At 36.8% G+C, this 22,969-nt stretch overlaps 1 protein-coding gene across 6 annotated transcripts in view; it reads left to right on the top strand.

Annotated features, from left to right (window-relative positions):
* Nucleotides 1–22,969, top strand: part of SNTG2 (syntrophin gamma 2) — a 173,342-nt gene that overhangs the window by 133,425 nt on the left and 16,948 nt on the right. For 4 of the 6 annotated variants that reach the window (XM_039348073.1, XM_039348074.1, XM_039348071.1 and 1 more), the window contains 2 exons: nucleotides 12,587–12,658; nucleotides 18,361–18,570. In XM_039348073.1, the coding sequence (XP_039204007.1) occupies nucleotides 12,587–12,658; nucleotides 18,361–18,570 (282 nt within the window). The remainder of the gene's footprint in view (nucleotides 1–12,586; nucleotides 12,659–18,360; nucleotides 18,571–22,969) is intronic. The other 2 variants (XM_039348075.1, XM_039348072.1) reach the window with 1 other exon arrangement.

Here is a 22,969-nt window from a genome sequence, read left to right as displayed (position 1 = left end):
CCGGATGCAACCGGGGGACCTAACGCAACTCATTGAGCTATGTCTTACAACCTACTTCTCCTTTCAAGGGAATATATATGAACAGGTCAAAGGTACACCGATGGGCTCCCCAATATCCAGCGTGGTGGCAGAAGCGGTTCTACAACAATTAGAACACGAGGCTATGACCCGTCAACAGCCCAAGTTTTGGGCACGGTACGTTGACGACACTTTTGCGGTCGTCAAACGAGACCATTTAGCCGGCTTTATGGGAGTATTAAATTCAATATATCCGGACATTAAGTTTACGTTGGAGGAGGAGGTCCGGGGCTCGATAGCCTTCTTGGACGTACTGGTCCAACGTTCCCCAGATGGAACTCTAAACACCAAGGTCTATCGGAAGCCCACTCATACGGACCGCATCCTCCATTTCCATAGTAATCATCCGGCCTCCCATAAAGCCAGCTGTATTAAGACCTTGTTCAAACGGGTACAGTCGCACTGCAGCACCATGGAAGCTAAGGCAGAAGAAAGAAAACATCTATTCCGCATATGCCGAATGAATGGGTATCCCCCGAGGTTTATTAAGCGACACAGTATGGCACCCGGACTACATAATGGACAATCAAGAGAGGACCTCCAGACACGGGTCACACGCGTGTCACTACCGTACATCAGAAACGTGTCAGAGGCTACAGCCAGGCTTCTGGCACCCCACAACATACAGGTAGCCACAAACCCACCCAAACCATACGAGCTAAGGTGATGCGCCCCAAAGATCAGCTCCCCACCGCCGAGAGATCAGCCATAGTTTATAAAATCAACTGTGCGGATTGCCAGAGTAATTACATAGGCGAGACCTCGAAAAGACTTAAGACCCGCCTACATGAGCATAGGCTAGCCATTAGACGGGGTGAACAACACTCCCAGATTTGGGCTCATGCAGTAGAATACGGCCATCGTTTTGATTTTGAGAATGCCCAAATCTTGGCTAATGATATCACAAAAAGAGGCCGCTTATTAAAAGAGGCATGGTTCTCAGAAACTGAATCCATCAATAGGCGTGTGGATTTGTGTGCAGCACACCAGGCTCTGAAAATATGGAATGCTGGTAGCCGCATTAACCGGGAGAGGGGACTTAATTCAAAGACTTACTATCCAGAAGACATCGCTCGACCCCCCTCCTCATATAATCACATTAATGCAGCCCCCACTGATGCCCCCCCCTTCTTGGAACAACTACAGACCAGTCCTGGCAGACAACTGTGGACGGATTCGCCACGATCCGTAGAGAACGGAACAGCATGGAGATGGAATGGAAATGGATGGGGATTCGAGAAACTGGAAGAAAAAACGGAATACAACCAGGTCCGGTAGAGATGAGGAGAACGACGATGAACCCCCCCATGAGGAGGCTACCAGACACAGCATGACAACTCGATCGCAATCCAGCAGGAGAATGCACCCCCCTTCGACACCCCCAGCGCAAAGTTATGGGATGAAACAGCGACTACAATTAAAGGGGAAGAGCACCGTATGGAGTGGGAATGGAGAACCAAGGACGGACGGTAACGTTGCCCACCGGCAACGGATGGAACAACGAGCCACTGACAATAGGACAACGACAAAAAACATCTTGACGGTGCGCAAGACAGAGCGTGTGGGAACGAACAGCGGACCGTACAGGGGAACCCAGGGGAAGAAGGAGGGGAGGAGGAACAATATGGGCGGGGGTTATGAATCTAGGGCACAATTCCGGGAGACGGATAAACAAGACCAAAATAGCCGTGAGGCTTGTAAGGATACTGAAAGTGATAATTGCCCACCCCCACTCGTAGAGGGAAGTCGTGTGTGGGATGGTGGTGGGGGGGAGGCTATGAGCAAGGAAGGCAAAAAGATCTGGACTCCCAACTCTGAAACAACTTATGACAGAATGCAGACTAGTAATGTGGGATGTAGGCTGGAGACCCAACCCGATCAGCTGGGGCCTATGACACGCTCCAGGAGCCGGAAGCAGACACTAAACAGCTGTATATAAGACTCTCCCCCGGCACTTACCTTTTAACCCTGACGATGTCAATTGTGTTTGACGAAAGCTCGGTGGATTAAAATTCTATTTTTATAGATACTCTCTTGGTGATCATTACTATTTGACTAATATATATATATATATATATATATATATATATATATATATATATATATATATATATATATATATATATATATTCAATAATTTGAGTAAAAATGCGACTCCCGGGCATAGTTATAAATAAAATAAATAATACACAATCACGGGGAGAATTATAAGTAAAAATACTTTACTAAAAATACTTTACTAAAAAGGTTGCCAAGCTTTCATTGGGGAAATTCCCCAACATCATCAGGGCTAAAAGGCCGTTCTAGGAAAGATGGTTTAAATGGGTTTGGTCGACGTTTGCACACGGCTCTTCGACCGCTTAACTGGCCCTAGCTGATAAGAAAGAACATAACATCAGAGATGTATTCTGCGTAACTATAAGAAAGAACATAACATCAGAGATGTATTCTGAACACTGTCTGATCAGCTGGGGCCAGTTACGCAGTCGAAGAGCCGTGTGCAAACGTCAACCAAACCCATTTAAACCATCTTTCCTAGAACGGCCTTTTAACCCTCATGATGTTGGGGAGTTTCCCCAATGAAAGCTTGGCAACCTTTTTAATAAAGTATTTTTAGTAAAGTATTTTTACTTATAATTCTCCCGGTGATCGTTTATTATTTATTATATGTATGTATGTATGTATGTATGTATGTATGTATGTATGTATGTATAAGACCGGGTCTTATTTTTGGGGAAACACAGTAGCTATTAGAAAAAGAGCCCTGTTATTCTTTTCACTAATATTGTGCTTCTGCAGTGGCCTAAGCACAAAATCTGAAGTAGCTCTCTTCAGACACAGTCTGAGCAGCTAACAGGTAGCATTGTGGGTAGCTGAGAGGTGTGTTCTACAAAACATAGTTTCAGAAATAATATAGCATAGCAGACTTGCACACCCAACTATTTATTTCTATCACACTTTTATTACTTTTACACATAACTCAAGGTGGCAAACATATCCAACACATCTTCCTCCTATTATCCCCACAATAACAACCCTATGTAGTGAGTTGGACTGAGAGAGAGTGACTGGCCCAAGTTCACCCAACTTATTTTCATGGCTAAGATAGGGCTCACAATCTCCCAGTTTCTAGCCTGGTGCTTTAACCACTACACCAAAGTGTCTCTCTTTATATTCTTCTAATCAGATCCCAGTCAATAAACCTGCTCTCTGCAAAGTAGCTTCCAGTATGTAGATTACTTTGTCTTAAATTCTGATCTCATGCTCATTTTACGCACAGGTCATCCTAATAGGGAACTGAATGATGTAAAACAGAGTAAAACAAGGCTGGAAGTAATAAAATTCAAAGGCCTTTTAAAACAAAAGTGAGTACGAGTGTAGAGACAAAACCTGACTTTTTCTGTAAGATCTTTTGAAGCTGAGGTGCCACTAATTAGGCTCTACATCAAATATATAGTGCTATGCTTTCAAAATTACTTTCAGAGAAGGAATAAAATAGAGACATGTTGAAAGGATTGGTAGAGACACCATGTATAGCATGGTGGATTTTATGTTCTTAGATAAAAAGCAGAAACCCATAACTTCAGGACTGAGCTTCAGTTTGGAAGGCAAAGTCTGGGACCTCTTCATTCCTGCATAGATATATACAGTATTTGCTTTTAATAAGGCAAAGAAATTCCATGGAGAAAGGGTTTGTTTTTTTCTTACTATTCAATAATTCCCTTTATCTTTAAAATATGAGCTATCCACAAGTGGAAGTTATTTAAAGTTCAGAGCAAAAGGCAGTAGATAATTGAGTGAGAATCTATTGCCATGACAGGATGAAAAAAGAAATATACTAGTTAAAAATATTTTTCAGTTATGATAGCTTCATTTGCCAGCTTGAATTACACTATTCTTGAGTTCTTGTTGTCCTCAGAGCTTGCTTGTTTTTCTGCAGATGCTTTGTTACCATTTTAGATAACATCAGTGCATAGGAGGGCAAAATTTGCTGGTTTATATGTATGTTTCACGCTGGAGAAGTGCGGCCAGATGGTCATCAAAAAAGGAAAGGTAGTTAAGATTGACATGGTGGAACTACCAATGAGCCACATAGCAGACCTTCAGACCAACTAAAGTATCTTGGTATCACATGGGAACCATGGTGAAGAGCCAAGGAAGACAGCAACATCCAAGTATTGCCATACAAAAAGACAGGTCCTGAAGAACAAGCTCATTGAGAAGAATAAAACCCACACCATCAACACGAATCCCCTGTAGTCATCAGATATACTACCACTATAATGTGCTGGCCACAGGAGGGCATAAAATTTGCTGATGTGAAGTTCTGGAAGGTCTCACTATGTATGGAGTTTCCGTACTTAGTCCAACAACTAGAGTCTGCACACAAGCCAGAAAGAGGGGGTCAAAGCTATTGTCCTGAATGAAACCAAGAGCATCAATGCATACATCATTCATGGCATCAGACCCAAGATGGCACCCAAAGATGAGCTCCTGAGCAATGCCTGAGGCAACAGCAGACATGGAAGGAAGCTCAAGCACAGGAAGTGCCATGACAAACAAGATTATCCATGGGATATACTATTGACAGATGAGTGAGGTGGCTGACATTGAGAAATTGTATCAAGGATTGGGCTAAGAACAGCATCAAGGCACTGATCATATTAGCACAAGAACTAAATATCAAATCTATACAAGTAGGGGTCTATCACACTAAACTGGACGCATGATGCAGATTATGCAGAAAGTCTTCGAAGACGTCCAACACATAATACTTACACGGGTGTAAGATGGAAGCAGGAACAGCGTACAGTGAACAGCACAACCAAGTAGCTGGCATTGTATACAGGAACATATGCACAGTGTATGGGCGAAATCCTCCTAATTCCACATAGGAGATTCCACAGAAGTTTACAGAGAACAACAGGACTAAGATTCTTTGAGACTTCCAGATCCAGACAGCCAGGCACTGGCCAATCAACCAGACCTTGTGATAGTAGAAGGACCAGAAAATAGCAGTAGTGATAGTAGCATAAGGTGACAGCAATATAAGGATGGAGGATGAGAATAAGGGCCTGAAGGAGGAAAAGGAGAGGAAGTGGAAAACAAAGTGCTCCCAGAGGTGATAGGAGCACTTGGGGCTGTGACTGCTAAGTCAGGAGAATGGCTCCAACTCAACCCAAGAACAACCTCAGAGCACTCTATCCAGAAGAGTGCATTGTTAGGAGTAGCTAAGATATGGCGCAGAATCCTCAAACTTCCAGGTTTCTGGGAGGTTCCTGATCCTTTATCTGGTTCTGTGTCCTGCTTATTGAGTGTTGGCTGCTGGAGAGGATGTATGTTAGACCACTTCCTTTCTTCCTAGGCTTTTGATTGTATCTTTTAAATGGTATGTGAGTGAGTTTTATCAGTATATCTGTTGATGAGTGATTTGTTAGAATGCCTTCATGAACTCACACAAGCCAGGAATTCACTAGCATTTTTAGATCTTGTTTTATCTAAAAGGTAGATTATTTCTAGCTGAAATAATTTTGAATTCATCAAAATTAGAGAGATTAATGAATTTTCATCATGTCTTCTAATGGCCAGTTTTATTCAGGGATGTATCTTATCAATCTAGTAATTAATAGTATGAAATCAAAAATGATGGGTTTTGGCAGGAAAGGAAGCTGTATAAGTGATTTTAAAATTCCTATAAAATAAGACAGGTTGGATATTTTCTTTATCTCAGTATTTCTCAGATAAAAAGGGACTAGCTGAAGGCAATTGCACGTCTTTACATTTTGAACAGGTTGTTTAATTAAAGGGATCTAGGTTCACTTAAATCAATCATGAAGACTTCTAAGGCAAAGATGCTGTTCTTGCTGACCTTTAGTGTCAGATATGAAGTTTTGCTACAATTAAGGGAATTGAAACAGTCCAAAATCATTTTCTATATTTAATTTTAGGAACATCAAGAGTTTCCCTAGCAATGCCATCAGAACTCAGATTGCCTACTAAGATGAACTCAGAAGCCCACTGTTTTATTCTATTTAATTACTGGGTCAGGTTAATCCAAATAATTGGAGTTATGCTTCCTCCGATTTGTTTAAATGAGCAGATGGTTAAAAAACCTTGACAAGTCCTAGTTGCATAATATTCTCCAAACTGACACTACCAGATGGCTCTAGTATGGAGATCTTTCACTGTATCTATCAATAATATATATTTTCAGACAAAGAATATTAGATGTTAAAGGACAGATAGACATAGAAGTTCTTTTGGTTAGGAAATCAATGAAATGGCTAGCTAGAATTAAATGCAATAGAAGAGAATATTTGCAGCTCAGAATTGAATTGTGAGGTTCTTGGCGATCTTTGACCTTGGCTGTTTTCTTGCAAACATTTCGTTATCCTGCTAAGTAACATCATCAGTACTTCAAAGGAGAGAGGTTTGCTCTATGTTTATATACAAGTTGTGTGAGTGTTCTTGATGATTCCTTGATTAAGCTGTTGTTTACTATTTGAAATAAGCAATGCCCCAATCACAGAAATTGGTAGTTCCTTGATTGGGGTACTGCTTATTGCTTGATTGTTGATCTAGTATTAATTTTGGTGTTAATCTCTGCTTATCTATGATTGCTGGCAAGGAGGTATTATGGACTTTTAGTTTTTATTGTCTCTTTTGAATGGTATGTAGAAGTTGTTTATCTCTGCGTGCCTATTGATGGCTGATTTGTCTGAGTGCCAGACTTCCGGTCTACTGTGTTTCCCCAAAAGTAAGACCTACTCTGAAAATAAGCCCTAGCTTGATTTTGGGGGTGGCCCTAATATAAGGCCTACCCCAAAAATAAGCCCTAGTTTGGGGGGCAAGGCACACGCCTAAAAGCTAGGGCATGGGTGGGGGTGTAGAGCTGCCTCAGGCGCCCCACACAACTTGCAGCCAGGCCTCTCCTCCCCAATACACTTCTTCTGCAGCATCCCCAGGCCTGCATTTCGTAGTCAGGCCTTTCCGGAAGGCCTCTGTAGCCAAGAATCAAGCTATGGATTGAATCCATTGCTCGGTTATCGGCTGCAGAGGCCTTTCAGAAAGGTCTGACTGCGAAATGCAGGCCCGTGCTCCATTCTCAGCTGCAGAATGAAGCTGTTCCTTCAGCCGCAGAAGAAGTGGGCTAGCTGGGCAAGACTGTTGGTGCCGGAGGTGAGTGGAAAAGACAGCACCCCTCCCCCCAAAATAAGACCTGGTGCCTCTTTTGGAGGCAAAAAATATAAGGCTGGGTCTTATTTTTGAGGAAAAAAATAAGCATACATATAGCATTTTTGGACTTAGCCTTGTCTAAGGAATTATCAATTCACAAACAACAGTAAACAACAGCCTAATCAAGGAACCACCAAGAACACACTCACCCACACTGACAGGGCAAGTCACATGTATATAAACAGAGAGCAAACCCCACTCCCTTCTAACACTGATGATATAGGGCAGGCATGTCAAACTTGCGATATCATGTGACGTCATGTGACATATCGGGACTTTTTTCCCATTGCCGGCAATGGGGTAGGTGCGGTTTCAGCATGATGCATCCAGCCCGTGGGCTGGCAGTTTGACCTGCCTGATATAGGGTAATGGGTACCTGGGTATTGAAATATCTGCAAGAAAACAACTAAGCTCAGAGAGCACCAAGGACTTCACAAGAATTAAGTCCCAATTTCAAGAAGAAAAGTATTTGTCCTTTCAATAAAAAAGTGATGATCATATAACCTTTATTTATGTCTGATTTGAGCAAATGTGTACAATGATGCAAAAAGGCAGATTCCCAGTTATCCCATTGCAAGATAGACTCTGCATTTGCAAACCAGGTGAAATAGAACACCTGCCACATTACACATTAGAATGCCGGTTGTAAGCTAAGTATAGGGATCATTAATTATTTTTGTTCCTTGATGATATGAGGAATTGGAATGTTAAAAGTACACTGAATTTCCTCTTAAAGGTACCAACTCGATTGTGACACAACAGATTGCTTTCTTTGCAGTTAGGCCAGCCAGGTTAAAGGGAAAAGTGAATCTGCCCAACATGACAAATTACGTAATTCCTGTATGTTCTAAGAATTTGATTTGGAGCAAGTTTTTATACTATTTAGTTAACTATTTTAAAGAATTAAGTCATAGGTTAAAATATTTCAGACCTATTTATTTTGTAATTTATTAGTTTTGGAACATTTAATAATCTTCAGTTTTGAAATGTATGAGTATATTACCCAGAAATTGTCTGGAGATTTATTCAGTAAACAATTTGCTTGGTGGCCAGTGTTTTATCCATTTGTCCTGTGTAGTGGCTATTATAGTCATTAAACTGTTATGGTAGATGATTTCTTTTGATTCTTTTCTGCTAACCAGATCTTTCAGTTTGCTTAAGTTCCTTTTTTTTGGGGGGGGGGGAGGAATTTCATTGGTTTGTCTGCTACAGTGACCAGTACAAAAACTTTTTAATAGTCCATTGGTTATCTCAGAGATGCTTTTGATATATGGGAAAGTTATCCTTTTCATAGGTTGTGTGCTAGGTCTTTTTAAATAAAGTTGTCTCAGTATCCATTGCATCGGAAAAGGTTGTATATAAATAGTCTGCTTTCTTTGGAGTACTGCAGTGTGTTTTTGCTTGACCGAATAATGTTCTTATGCAGCTCTTTTTGTGTTGTTTTGGTAGTGAAACACTTGGTTACAATGCACTATTTTTCAATATATTTGGGGTTGTTGCCTGCCATGGTTTCCTCTGCTGATGACAATATCCAGGAAGAATAGTTCTTGTTGTTTTCTTCTCTTACAAAAGTTATTCCTATGAAGGCAAAAGTCCCCCCCCCCAAAAAAAGAGGAAACTAGCTAGAAAGAGTAAGTAGCTGTTGATGATAACCTTGGCTACTTCAGACCCAAATCTAACTTGGGAGCAAGAATCCAAGCATAGAAATAGCAATAGCAAGCTCTCCTCTTATCTGCAGAAAGGTAAGCTTCAGCTGTTGCGGTAGGTGATGTTTCCACCTACTCTTCCTATTGCTGATTTCTTTAATTATTCCATTTTGTAAATTAGAGGATGAATCACCACAGTATGTTTGGTGATTTGATTGTTGCCCAAGGCATATCAGATCACTCTGAACAAAAAACTAATGTAATGACCATTTACAACTAATTCAGGTCATGTGCAAAATCACCTCTCAGTTCAGAATTAAACACAATAAAAGGATCCAAAGTTTACAATTTGACTCCAAACTCTCATATATTTGTTCAGAACTAGGTCCCACATGAATCCAATAAAATGTTAATGTTAAGCTTGCAGTCCTCTCTATAAGCTTATCTATAAATGAAGCCATTGGAATTCGAGAGTGCTTCTGTGCAAATGGGTCGTAGAATAGCATTCAAAGTGTTTTAGGAATGTGCAATTTTCACAGTATTTTCTTTACGCTTGATTCATGTTCTCACTGTGATTCAAATGTAATTAAAAATTCAGATGCGCAAAGTTGTAAATCTGTAATTTGCTCAGACTAAATTGGCAAAAGGTGTTTAAACAATGAAGTTGGCTGGTGATAAACAGCAACCTAATGTTTCCTACTTTGACTTTTTTTCAGAACCAATAGGGAAATTAAATTAATTCCTCTAGTTGAAGGTTTAATAATTCTAATGAGCTGCCTTTAAAATCAATTTATATTTATATCAGCTTTGAAAAAAAAATATCACTAATGTAAGATTAGTAAGATTCTTCTACAGCTTTAATTTAGCCTTGCTTATGTTTTGAATTGTTCACCCATCAATCAAACTACTAAAATGGAGTCTCATTTGTATATTAATTATAAAAGCTCACAGGTTTAGTGATATCAGGTTCTGTTTTGCCTTTGTAAGAAGTTAAAGTTATGGCATTTCTTATAAATTGGATTGAACAGGACTCTGTAGGATTAAACAACTTTTCAAGAATTAAGTAGGTATAGTCTTTGCAATTATTTTGCAACCATGATTGCTCAAGAGACTAATTAGGGATTGAAAATTAAGTTTTATGCTTTTGTCTTGTTGCCAGCAAAAGTGTTTCAGACTATTGACCTCTAGATTCTATCATGTTAAATAAACAGTGAACTGAGAATGTTCTCTATAAGCTATTACCAGGCATTTCCCACTTCTAATTCATTTTAATTATGTTTACTTTTAGAAGATTTTAAATTTGATAGTAATGGAAAAATTCTGGGAGATTTGTTTTATAGGCAAGTCTCACTGGTTTGCAGATAGTACATTAACAAGACAAAGAATACCAAGTTCAAGCCCCTTGAAATAAGGATATTCAGAATATCTTAAAAATTATAAAATATGATAATTAGTAAATCATTTTGGAGAGATGATGTAAGGAAATTTTTCATTTTCCTAGAGCTCTACTAGTGTTATATGTCAGAAACACTGAAAGTATTTGCATTTGGACACATAAACTATAATTCTGAAATCATAAATGAATAATTATCGCTTTACTAAATATGCAGTATGCAGCATACTTACTTGGAAATTCTATTGTATTCAGGAGAGCTTATTCCCTAGAGTTTCTAATTTGGAGACATATATTTTCTTACTTTCTTGTTGACTAGAAACACACACAAATGCACACCCACAAACATTATTGCAAGTGCCTTGAGTAGAATTCTATAACTTGGAAAAGTATGACAGTCTTCAGCAGTGGTGGGATTCATATATGTGAACAACCGGTTCTCTGTGTGGATGCCGCTTCCGGAACTCCATTCTGGGCCTGGGCAACAAAAAATTAGCTACAGGTTCTGCCGAAGTGGTACATACCGGCTGAATCCCACCACTGGGCTTCAGGGGGGAAAAATGCATATACTGTCAATTTCTTTTTTAGTTTTCTCTCTACTCTATTATGAGTGTTTGAGAGCTTATAAAACATCACCGGTGTACTAATGTTGACCATACATAACTAACAAGTTTCACTATTTGTTCATTTTTATAGTACTATTTATACAATGCTTAGAAAATCCTTTATTTAGAATATTTATTTTTGCCTCAATCACCTTTAAATGAGCGTGCAGATAAAAATGATCCTAAATGCACTAGGTAATCTTTTATTGTGTTAAGCCTAGCAATAAAGAAAGAAATTTATATAAGTCAACTACAACTCTTTCACCCAAAACTGAGAGTGAAAAATATGTTCCACCAATCTATAGTTCAATATGCCAAAAACAGATCAACTTGAAGGAATGACATCCAGAGACTCTTCCTGCTTTCATCGGCTTGTGTTGCAATATTGCAAAACCAGTGTGTACTCTGAGCCACACCCAACCCCCCACCAGATGATCCTGAACTGAAGACATTCCATTACTTTCCCCCTAACTAGTTTATACAAAGCATTTTGGTTTCAGTTATTTAATAGTGGCTCATTCTGTATTAAAAAAAAAATCTAATGTTAGTAGTACCAGAGCAAAGAAATGACTTCTCTTTCTGCTGTTATAACCATGATGAAAAAAACTGAACTCTGAATTAAGATCTGAATAAATATGACCATGTGGGATTTTAGGTATTATCAGAAATGCAGCATACATTCATCAAAAATTCAGGTTTGTGGAATGAAGCTAGTATAAAAACTGTGACACAATATTGAGGCGGTGCTGGGTGTAACTATACTATGAGCATATGGAGGGTATCCTCAAATATACCTTCCTATTTTCTGCTAGTTACATAGTTCATCATATGCTGAATCTAGCCCTCGCTGTTACTGTTTTTCCAGAAAATAATCCACAGAAGCATAATACTATCCCGGTGTTAAAACAAACACAGCTAACTCAGCTTAGGAACTTCTACTTGGCAAATGAAACAGTTTCACAAAAGAAGAATAGGACATGTGCGTAAATAATACCGGTATATAAGGCCCAGATTTTCCACTTACTTCTCTATTTGTGTTCTTCCTGTATAAAGATGGAATACAATTAGTGTAACTTCAGGATAAATAACATATATGGAATTATATATCCACAAGTTCTCTGCTTTTTAAAAAAAATACACGTGAAAGAGTTGTTTTCTTTTTAATTTACAGATTAATTTGATCTTTTTTTAAAAAAAAGAAGGAATGAAAAAGTGAACAAACAAGTGAAAGGAGAAAAAGAATATTTTACACAGAGATATAATACAGTATCAGTGAGTGTACAAAAGGATTGTTGAGATTGTACAGATAGTGCTCAGTATATCATTGAAAATAGTAATAAACAAAGCACAAAGAATTTGAATCTCCTAGCTAAGTCAAAATCTCCACTATTTTTCATTTTTTTAGAAAAGGAAAAACTATTGAAACATTAGAAATACTAGTTTCTAACTTCATGTTCATCTTTTGTTGAAAGAACTTAATGCACAGCCTTCAGCTAACTAGTGTACACAAATGTAAAGATTAACAATTTTGCAAAGAAATGGAAAAAAAACTATATAATAGTGGGATAATTTTTTGTTAAGCAAAAAAAAGTATGAAACTGTAATAACATTTTCTTTTGGCTGTACAGGTAAGCACATTAGACTGGATACGAGCTGAAAAAACCTATAACCTCTGTGAGGTTCTATTTAAAATTCACAAGGTAGGTAAGTTATGAATAATAAAACATTCAATATAGAAGATTATGTTAATTATTTACTGAATTAAACCTAGTCAGAATAAATTTAGCCAATATTAGCAGTAAATTGTTGTGGTTTTGTATAATGCAAAAGTGACATTGCCCTTTTCTATCGCTTTCATATGGTAGTTTTATCCACAGCTTAATCCTAGAAAAACGTTTCATGAAAAATTTCTCACTGTTGATGGTATTTCTGGGCAAAAGGGTCTCATGTAAACTGAAGAACTGACAGAATAGTTGCCAATCAGAATAAATAGGGTAGAGTTTCCAATAGAAAAGACAGAACATTTTCTGAATTGCCTCATTGGTAACCCATGTGATAATATTGATCATTTAAACATCACAGGATCTATGGATTGCTTTGAATTTTACATTTACATAACTGTTTTTAGTTTTAATTTGGATACTTATTTTGTTCAAATCATGCATATATGTAATGTGTTACCATTAAAAACAAACCTAGAGTAGGGATCTTTTTGGCACTGGACTTAAATTAACTTCATAAAGTAATATGTAGAAATGCCATGCTGATAAGAAATGGGGGGAAATTAGGAATGTGTAAAATGTTTCAAGTGTGAAATGCTTTAAATGTATAATTCTCCATTTTGATTTCAAAACTGCTTTTTCTGATCTTATTGAAAGTGAAAACTGATGAAAATAGTATTTTAAGCTCAAAACACCAAAAAAAGTTCAAACATTTCTGGAAAGTTCGTAAGAACTTCTTATGATAAAGCCAGAACAGCTTTTAAAATTGGAACACAGCATTTTGAATTGGAACATTTCAAATAAAGTGTTTTGTAAAGCATTTAAATACTGTAATTCAAAATCCATATCAAGGCCACCAATTTATGCAATAATTGCAAACTGAGTTTCCAAAAGCTTTTCATTGAACATGATTATGAAAATTCCAGGATAGAAGGAGGAAAATCAACAATTATTTTGTTCTTCTTTAGATGAATAGAACTTAATAATACAGTACTACAATTAATATCACCTAACTTGCATGACAGACTTTTTAAATAAATTATTTAAGATTGTAAAACACTAAAACAGTTAATATCACCAATACATCTGCTCTTCCATTCTGTTATTTTTTCTGGGTTTCTTTAACCACTTAGCTAGATGAAAACCTTCTGGAAACTTAAAAATTACAAAAATTCTGTAACCTGTTTGCTAGTATAGATTTTAGATTTATAAAGGGAGAAATGAAAGATTAAACTTTATACTCAGAATATTAGCAATTCTTCTTCTAAACTGCTTCCCCATGAATGCTTCAGAGGCCATTAGTAGATCAGTTGACCTCTTTTTAAAAATATACATAATTTTCCATATTGTTTCATGCTTCCTGACTGCCTACGTATTTGGCAAAGTTAATAACAACATAATAAAAGAAAATTCTAAACTGGATGTTATTTTGGTGAGTGAAAAAAATCGAAATAAATTGCTCAGCTTTCAGTACTTTGTGTATTTGACATTTTAATAAATGAATACTGAATTGTTAGTCTTCATGAATACATTAACTGAAATACAAAAGTGTCAGTGTGCAACTTTAGCCTCTGTTCCGTTAACATTTCAGTATAAATGATAATGAAAGAAACTTAAAGCAAATCAATTAAGTTGGGGTAAATGTGGTTTTCAAGAAAGATTAAGGTTTCCCCATTACAAATTCAAAGATTCTATTTACTCTTTTAAGCTGTTTTCTGTTCTGAGTAAGAAGCTGATCTGTCCTCCGCAAACCAACTTTTGATTGAATTCCTGGTGGACCCTGAATATCTCCAACTGCTCCTCCCCCCTCCAGCCCTTTGCAGACAGTTATAGAGGCTCTTTAGCTGTGGAATTTCTCATTGGCAGTTCAGCAATATATAATATGATCTCCACTTCTCTACCAGTCATGAAATAGCAGTGCACTAAATCTCTGAGAATCTGTCCTCCCCATAATTCTTCTGCTATTGACTGCTAGAGGTGAAGGCTCCTTCAAGTGATGGTTGACTTTGGTGTCTTCATGGATACATTCAAACAGCTTTCTAGGTAACCGTACAAAAGTTGTTGAATTGCTTTTTTTTTCTGAGATTTTTTTTCACTTCTTAGTCTAGCTCAGAGGTCCCCAACCTTTTGGGCACTAGGGACCGCTTCCGTGGAGATAAGTTTTTACATGGACCAGAGGGTGTGTGGTTTTGTGTGCTGCCTGCATCTCACAGATGGGGTTTTGCTTGTTTGTGCGGACTGGTTGCTGGCATGCCACGGCTCGGTACTGGTCCACCGACCAGGGGTTGAGGATCCCTGGTCTAGCTGACATCTCTGTTAGTCTTGCATCCATCTATAAGCAGTTTCTAACTCAGCCAATTGATGCCACCTATTCTACTAAATCCATTGGTGATTTTTCTTTATTAAATTGGCATATCTTATTGTTAGTACCTTCATATGACTATTCCATGGCTAATGGTTCTTTCCCCTGCCCCATGACTCTCTCCCAAAATAATAATTTGAAGCCCTCCCATGTTCAAATTAGAACATATTCCAATCCTTAATGTTTAATATTACAGTATACAGTATTTAGTATTATTCAGAAACATGTATACAGGGGCTAAAATACATCTGTAGAACAAACAACACTGCAAATATATCTTTCCAAATATATTCTAATCAATGAGTATCATGAGGGAGAAATTATGGCCTAGGGCCACATAATTTTGCTGAATGTATTAATTTGAGTGGCCCCCAATGTAGGCAGTGGTGAGGAATGTTGGAAACTAGTTCATTTCCAGAGTACCATAATAGATTCTTCACTGCATCATTAATTTACTAGTGTCTTAAAACCAGTGAATAGTAAAAGTCGTTTTAAGTCTAAATGAATGTACTGAGATCTCTGCTATTAGGGTTCTCTGCTCATTATCACATAGTGTTAAGCTTAATTCTGACTATCTTTATCATTAAGGGTCATCAAGATTAGTCAACTTGTAATATTTATTTCAGCTCTACTTATAATTTTTCATAAATCTTTCTTTTCCATTATTTTTAAGGCCTTGGCCTTAAGGTAGCATACGTATGCTTCATGAAATGGGGCTTGGAAATAGGAATGAGTCTCTTTTCTGTCCTGTTTCCAAAAGCATGGCACTTTAAAACTGAAGAAGTGGAAATACTGAAAATATGGCTTGAAGTAATTTGGAGGGTGATTTGTTCTTGGTTTTTGAAATCAAACCTAGTGTTTCAAGTTGGATAAAGTCCTGTCATAACAAGTGAAAAGTTCCAAGTCTGAGTTCATTTTCAAAACCATTTCACATCTACAAGTAGCATCTAATTTGAAAAATGCGAGACTGGGATATAGAAAATGAACAATTTCTCCTCCAGCTTGGCAAGCACCTTACTTAACTTTTTCTCAGTGCCAAGTCACACACTATCGAAATCTGATCTGGTGAAATGTGGATTGAACAATATTAGCCCAAAGAGAGACATACACACTCTCTAAAAAAATTATGATACGGTGGTCATGGATTATACTGAACTCTCAGATCTAATTTAATCACATTATATAATTTCACTTATGATATTTGCAATTAATATATTGAAATTCTTTTCCATATGGGAAGTGAATAGCATAAATATTCATAATGTTTGAGTTTTATTTATTCATTTTGAAATGGCACATATTATATTTCAGCACTGAACAACAGTTCTGTGTATATGCATATACTAACCCCAAGATGAAGTAAATTTGTTTTTTCTTATTGACAGCTAATATTTTAGGCTTTTTCAGATAAGTGGATAGATAGTGAAAGTGATTCCACTAACTATTTTTTTCTCATGAATGGTAAATTTTCCCCATAATTCTGCTCCACAGCTACCTGATTATGAACATGTTTAAACAAAGTAATCTGTAACAGTAATTACAGCTGATAATTAAGAATTTGGCTTGCTTGATTTACATGATTTTAGGTGGATGGTTTCTAAAAAAGGATATTTTTATTAAAATCAATCAGCATGAAGATTTTGTTTGCTCCAAGCAACAGTGTTAACAGTGTTACAGTCATACAGCAACATGCATGAGTGTAAATATACAGTATCTTCGCGTCATTAATTTTCTTGCTGTTTGTCATTTTAGCATCATAAATTAGATGTTCATTCTAATTAAGCAGTATTTATCACATCTGAATTAGCAGCATGTTACTTTCATCCCATTTTAGAAATGGCCTACAGATTTGCTTGTTTTACTTAGCATTCTTTCCATCACATCTGTACTCCATTAGTTTCAATTGGACAGTGCAGTTCTGTTGAATGTGTCTTTGCTTAGATTAAAATCAACTGCTTTATAGTCGTAGTGGTAGTAATTGTAAGCTATTTTGCACTCATCCGGGAATATTTTAAGATTGCCTTCTATGCTGCTAGTAGGCTTTAAAAAATACTAGTAGTCTGAAAGGAGAAACTTCATCAAGATTATAAAAACATAGTTTAGACTGCTTCATTTTCTACAGGCTATTCAGAGTTTTTTTGAAACTTGGCTGGTACTTAGTTTTCCTTTTGCTCTAGCTGCTGCTTTCTAGCTAAATAGAAAAGGCTCTGGTGAGGAAGACTTCAGTACTATATCCCATATTTAATGTGGCCCTTGGACTAAATCTTCCCCTTCCCCATTTTAAATAAATAAAGTAGATATCCTGGAGCAAGAATATATTGTTGCATCAAGATTAATATATTGTTTCATTTTCCAGTAAAGATTTAAATGCATACCTTCCCAATCTACAATTTCAATATTGTGTGCAGAAAATGAAAGTGAGTCAAGACCCACTAACCAGATATATTGATTATAAATGTATCACTTGGATACATGCAGTGGTGGGATTCAAATATGTGGACAACTGGTTCTCTGTGTGGATGCCCCTTCCAGAAGTCCATTCTGGGCCTGAGCAAAAAAAAATTAGCTACCGGTTCTGCCGAACTGGTGCAAACTGGCTGAATCCCACCACTGGATACATGTGTATAAGTGTCTCAAACTGTCTTTGCTGTTGAAAGTAGAACTGCTTAGAACAGGGGTCTTCAAACTTGGCCCTTTTATGACTTGTAGACTTCAACTCCCAGAATTCCTCAGCCAGCATGCCTGACTGAGGAATTCTGGGAGTTGAAGTCCACAAGTCATAAAAGGGCCAAGTTTGAAGACCCCTGGCCTAGAAAGATGTCTGAAGACTGCATTGTATTCTTTTCCATCCCCTTTGTCTTCCTTTGCATGAAATGTTGCAACAATTGGAATGTATTTATTACTCTGATGTGCTTCAGTGTAGTCAACATATGACTTTCTGATGCTGACAAACAATCTCCTTTATTTTCCAATAAGAAGGGCAAATCAGGTGAATGAAAGCCACCAAGAAGTATTTCTCTTTTAGCAGAGATCTAGGCCCTTCAGATGTTAATGGATGGTGTTTTCCTATGAATCTTAGCATGTGATTGGTAGGCAGATAGGTAGATTAGGACTGAGTACTGGAAATTCCTCCTTTGGAAAAAATGAAAAGAACTGTGGAACAAGAGACCCACTATAATTTCACAATTTAACAGTGTGAAATATCAGCATGATTCTGATGCAAGAAGGCTGATATTCAAACATCCATGACTTATTTCTACAGAATCAAATTATTCTCATTCTGCTTTAAATGAAATATCTTCAAAAATATATCTTTCAGCTCTGGCTCAATAATGACTGTTGGCTACAAGCAAATTTATATTTGGGTATTCACCAAGACTATGAACTTGAAGACCAGAGACCATATTGTTTCAGTGCTGTGGTTGGACATGGCAAGAGTCATTATTTCAACGTGGAACTGGGAAGTGAGCTGGCAATATGGGAGAAATCATTTCAAAGAGCAATCTTTTTGGAAGTTCAGAGAACAAGGGTAAGTGATAGAAAAAATATATCTGCCACTTGAATAAATGTTTAATGTATTTTGTGTATGTTCCATATTTAACTTTTGTATGAGTCCTGCCTATATGTGTGTGTGTGTATGGGGGGGAGATACATACACATTTAGACAAGGATTGGATTGTTCAAACTGAGTATTTAATACGTTCTGATGCCATATGACCATCTTCAATAGTAGGAAACTACTATTATCACAATTGCAGTGTATTATAAATTTGATAATGACAAATGAATTACCCAGTAGATGCTGTTCTGTTGATAGAAGACATCTGTCAATGGAATGAGATATTTTTCACTTGTTTTCCCTTTCTTCTGCCATCTCTTAGAGAAACTGCCTCTTCTTCAAAGCAGATGTTGCTTTTTGCAGAGGAACGGACATGCTTTCCAAATATGTTTGGAAAACTATTTGCAAGTAGACGGATAAAAACAAAAAATCAAAATACAAGTACTAAGATCATAAGTAAAACAATATTAAGAGTCAGTTTAGTATAGTGGTTAAAGTATCAGGTTAGAAACCAGGAGATTTTAAGTTGTAGTTGCTTTACATAGCGAAGCCGGGGGGGGGGGCTTGGGCCAGTCATTCTCTCTCAGCCCCAGGAAGCCAACAAGGGCAAACCACTTCAGAAATCTTGCCAAGAAAACTGCAGGGACTAATCCAGACAGTCACCATTGACTCAATGGCATACACAGAGAGAGACACACACAAACACAAAAAAGTAAAATAATAATAGGGCTCAAAGAATAACATACTTCAATGTTCTTTTTTTGTGAAAGTATTTCTTTAAAAAGCTCAGCTTTTTGGTAGAGAACAAAACCTACAACTCATTAATTAAGCCCAATGAGTTAACTCCGATTTTATGGGTCAGTTAAAAAACATTACTTCAGAGATTTACTGCACTTCAGTCTGGCAATTTTCATGTGGGAAATTCTTAATCTGAATTCCCATAGAAAATGACAAATCTATCCATAGCAATCTTGACTAAGGTACTCTTCTTCTATCTTCATTGTCACTTTGCTATAGTTGTTTTAGAATACTGTTATTGATCTCATTTTCAGGGCTTTTGCAAGCAATCTCCATAACTAAAAAAGCAGCTGGGTTTGTGTACACACACTCATACACACATACACTCATAAATATTTCTGAAATATTGATTCATTCTGAATGTCTATGGAGATTCTCAGTCATCCAGGTCATAGTTCTGAAGAAAAAGAATGTCACTACTTTTTTCAATTTTCCATTTTATTATGGTGGGTCGCAGAGTTAGTCAGATGATTAGACTTGATGTGGCATTTTTGTCCACTTATCAAGTCCTTGCTAAGGACCTGGGATAGGCAGATGTTGTTATTTAATAATATTTAAGGCATTGGATATAAAGCTGCCTTTTGCAATTGACTTATGGTGATTTTGTCAGTGGTGATGTTGTTCAAGTGGTGCTCTAGATGTTTTGGGAATTCACCCAAGGTATCTATTACGATTGGTACTATCTTTGCTTTATTTTGCCCAGTCATACTATTTGCAAGTCTTTGTATTTTGTGATTTTCTCTAGTTCTTTTTCTTCTCTTGTACTGTTTTGAAGTATTTCAATGTCCACTCTTAAACTATTATTAATGATTAAAACTATTTTTCTCAGTTTTCAACTTTATTATTATTAACCAAAAGACCCAAATTACAAATATATTTATATGTTTGGCCAATGGCAAAATAGTTTAACAGATAAAATAAATTGATAAATATTACATAAAACCTTTATTAATAAAGAGCTTGTTTAAGATCCATTGTAAAATTCACAACATAATAACACATGATCCATGGGTTCAAGGTCAATTACAGGGATAAAATCTTTTAGACATGGGAATCTTTTGAAAGTTACTATATAACATGTTTGACAATAAGAAAGAAGCTATTGTACATTTCTTTAAATCTAAACTGCTACAGTATATAGGGAGCCAAAAAGTATAATTGAAATTGCTTCTAAAGGTCAAGGCTGAACATGGAACTTTGGTGTTTCCCATTAACTCCTGCACTGAGTTGTCAAATAATATTTGTGTATTACAATAAAATTTCAGTGTCATGCTCTGGAAAACAAAGAATCAAGATTAATACCAGTTTGATCAATCTTTTGGGACACCAGTTTGAACTACATATCTACATAAAAATAATTTGGGATGTCAGGTAGCAATCATTCTTTGTTTTTGAAAAACTATCACGGAAACCAAAATATAATTGTACTTTGCCAGCCTTTTATTTTCACAGGGCATGGCCCAATTTCCACAAGAATATCAGAATTGGGAACATAACTTGGAACCTTTAAAAGAACTCTTAAGAACTTGCAATTGGGTTGTGTTATTGCTGGCAACAGTAATCCAAACTGAAGTTCCATAGAAGATTTAAGATGAGATTTTTGTGCATTAAAAACGTGTATTGCTACAGTAAAATAAAATCTCTACCGCCACGCCACCTCTTTTTATTAAAATATCAAAGCAAAACTATGACTGAGCATGACTGAATAAAGATTCTTGACTTATCATATGATGTTGAATTTTCCTGCTATACTTTTTGATTTTTTTTATCAAAAACCAAAAATCTAGTTTTAGCATGCTTGATTATCTTGCCAATATTTGACTACAGCCTCAAATTAATGTTTCAGTCTGGTATGTGAAATAAGAACAGTATCATCTGGAAATAATGAAGCACAAATTTTCCTTTTCTCTGATAATATTTTTTTTATTACATATGCTGCAATAATCTGAAAAAATGCAATTTGCAGACTGTGTTTGTGGTATCAGGTGGAGGAGAGTGGGGCTCAGGAAAGTATGATAAGCTTTGGCTAGCAGTAAAAAAAGAGTGCAGGAAATTGTGTGGGACAATTTTTCCACTCTAGAAGTTAGATATGGCATAATACCAAGGAACACAAAACTACAGTTTTTCTCATCTTTTCTAATCATTCATGTGGATGCAGTGCTCTACTGTGATACATCTTACACACTATACTTTGAATTCAATTCCTCTCCATAACGTGAAATCATCATTTGAAGGTGGTTTGCAAGCGACCTTGAGCAAGCATCTTAATTTTGATCACATGACCATTGGGATGCTGCAATGATCATAAGTGTGAAAAACTGTCATAAGTCATTTTTTCAGTGCCATTTCACTGCCATTGTAACCTCGAACGGCCACTAAACAACTACACATATACCTTCCCATACCTTCCTCCCCACCTGCCATCACCCGTTGGTCACTTAATTTCTGAAGATGTCCTTCTGGAAGCTCCAAAGATTGTGTTGAGGAAGGAGAGCAGGCCTCTCTACCCTTCAGCCTCCCTGTCAGCTACGTGGTTCTGTCCCCAGAAAAAGGCGCCATTTTGGGAGCAGCTGCAATGATGGGGGAAAGAAAGCCATGGTGGCTGCTGAGGCATATCTGCAGTTGGTCATAAGTGTAGGCAGATTGCCGAGCACCTAAATTTTGTTCACATAACTGTAGGGGCACTGCAGTGGCCATATCTTTGAAACCAGGCCATAAGTAGCTTTTAGTGGGTCTGCTGTAATTTTGAATAGCCACTAAGTGACCAGTCGCAAAGCAAGGACTACCTGTATCTATAAATCTGTATCACTGACAGCTATTTCTAAACCCTCTCTAACTCTCCCTTAGAATTAGGCAATGGTATTAATTATGTTTAGCTGATATCAACAAATAAAAGCTTAGAATCGTAAAGTTTAAACTCCTAAAGTTTAAAGTAAGATCTCCTAAAGTAAATCAAATTAAAAATATCAAATATGATCCTGCCTATAATTGATCTAATTCAGCATTCATTTTTTATGCAGTATGACTACTAGATGGTCATTTAATATCAGATCTTTATAGGGAAATCAAGCACACCCTGTTATATGATAATCACAATTGAACTCTTTGCATATTTAACTGTGAAGACATACTCTGAGATTTACCAAAATTGTTTTGATCATGTCAGTTAATCAATGTCACTATATCACACAACACTAAATTCTGCATAAGCTGATATCTTGTTATATCCTTGTCAAAATGTTGATGCTTCCAATTTTAAATTCATAATAGTGATAGCAAATGATAAATGCAGGCAAGGTTACATATTTTGCTTTTGGGGGAAAAGATATTTAACTATCTTCCTGGAAAAACCAAAGAAAATAAAACTGCGTAATAGGTTCTGTAAACTCAGTGAGATATGAATAGCAGTTAAATAAGACCAGATTTATGTGATCATTAGAAGATAATGATCTGTTTGTTCCTAGAAGAACAACTTTAATTACACAATTAAGGTTTAGATTGTTTTCATTATGCATAGGAGTGTATTACAAATTCAGGTTTCTCAATCATTTCTTTCTCCATTATGAAATCC

This window comes from Crotalus tigris, unplaced genomic scaffold (genome assembly GCF_016545835.1).
Source record: "Crotalus tigris isolate CLP2741 ecotype Arizona unplaced genomic scaffold, ASM1654583v1 scf7180000018117.651136, whole genome shotgun sequence".
NCBI lineage: Eukaryota > Metazoa > Chordata > Lepidosauria > Squamata > Viperidae > Crotalus > Crotalus tigris.
This window is presented reverse-complemented; position numbering and strand designations above follow the sequence as displayed.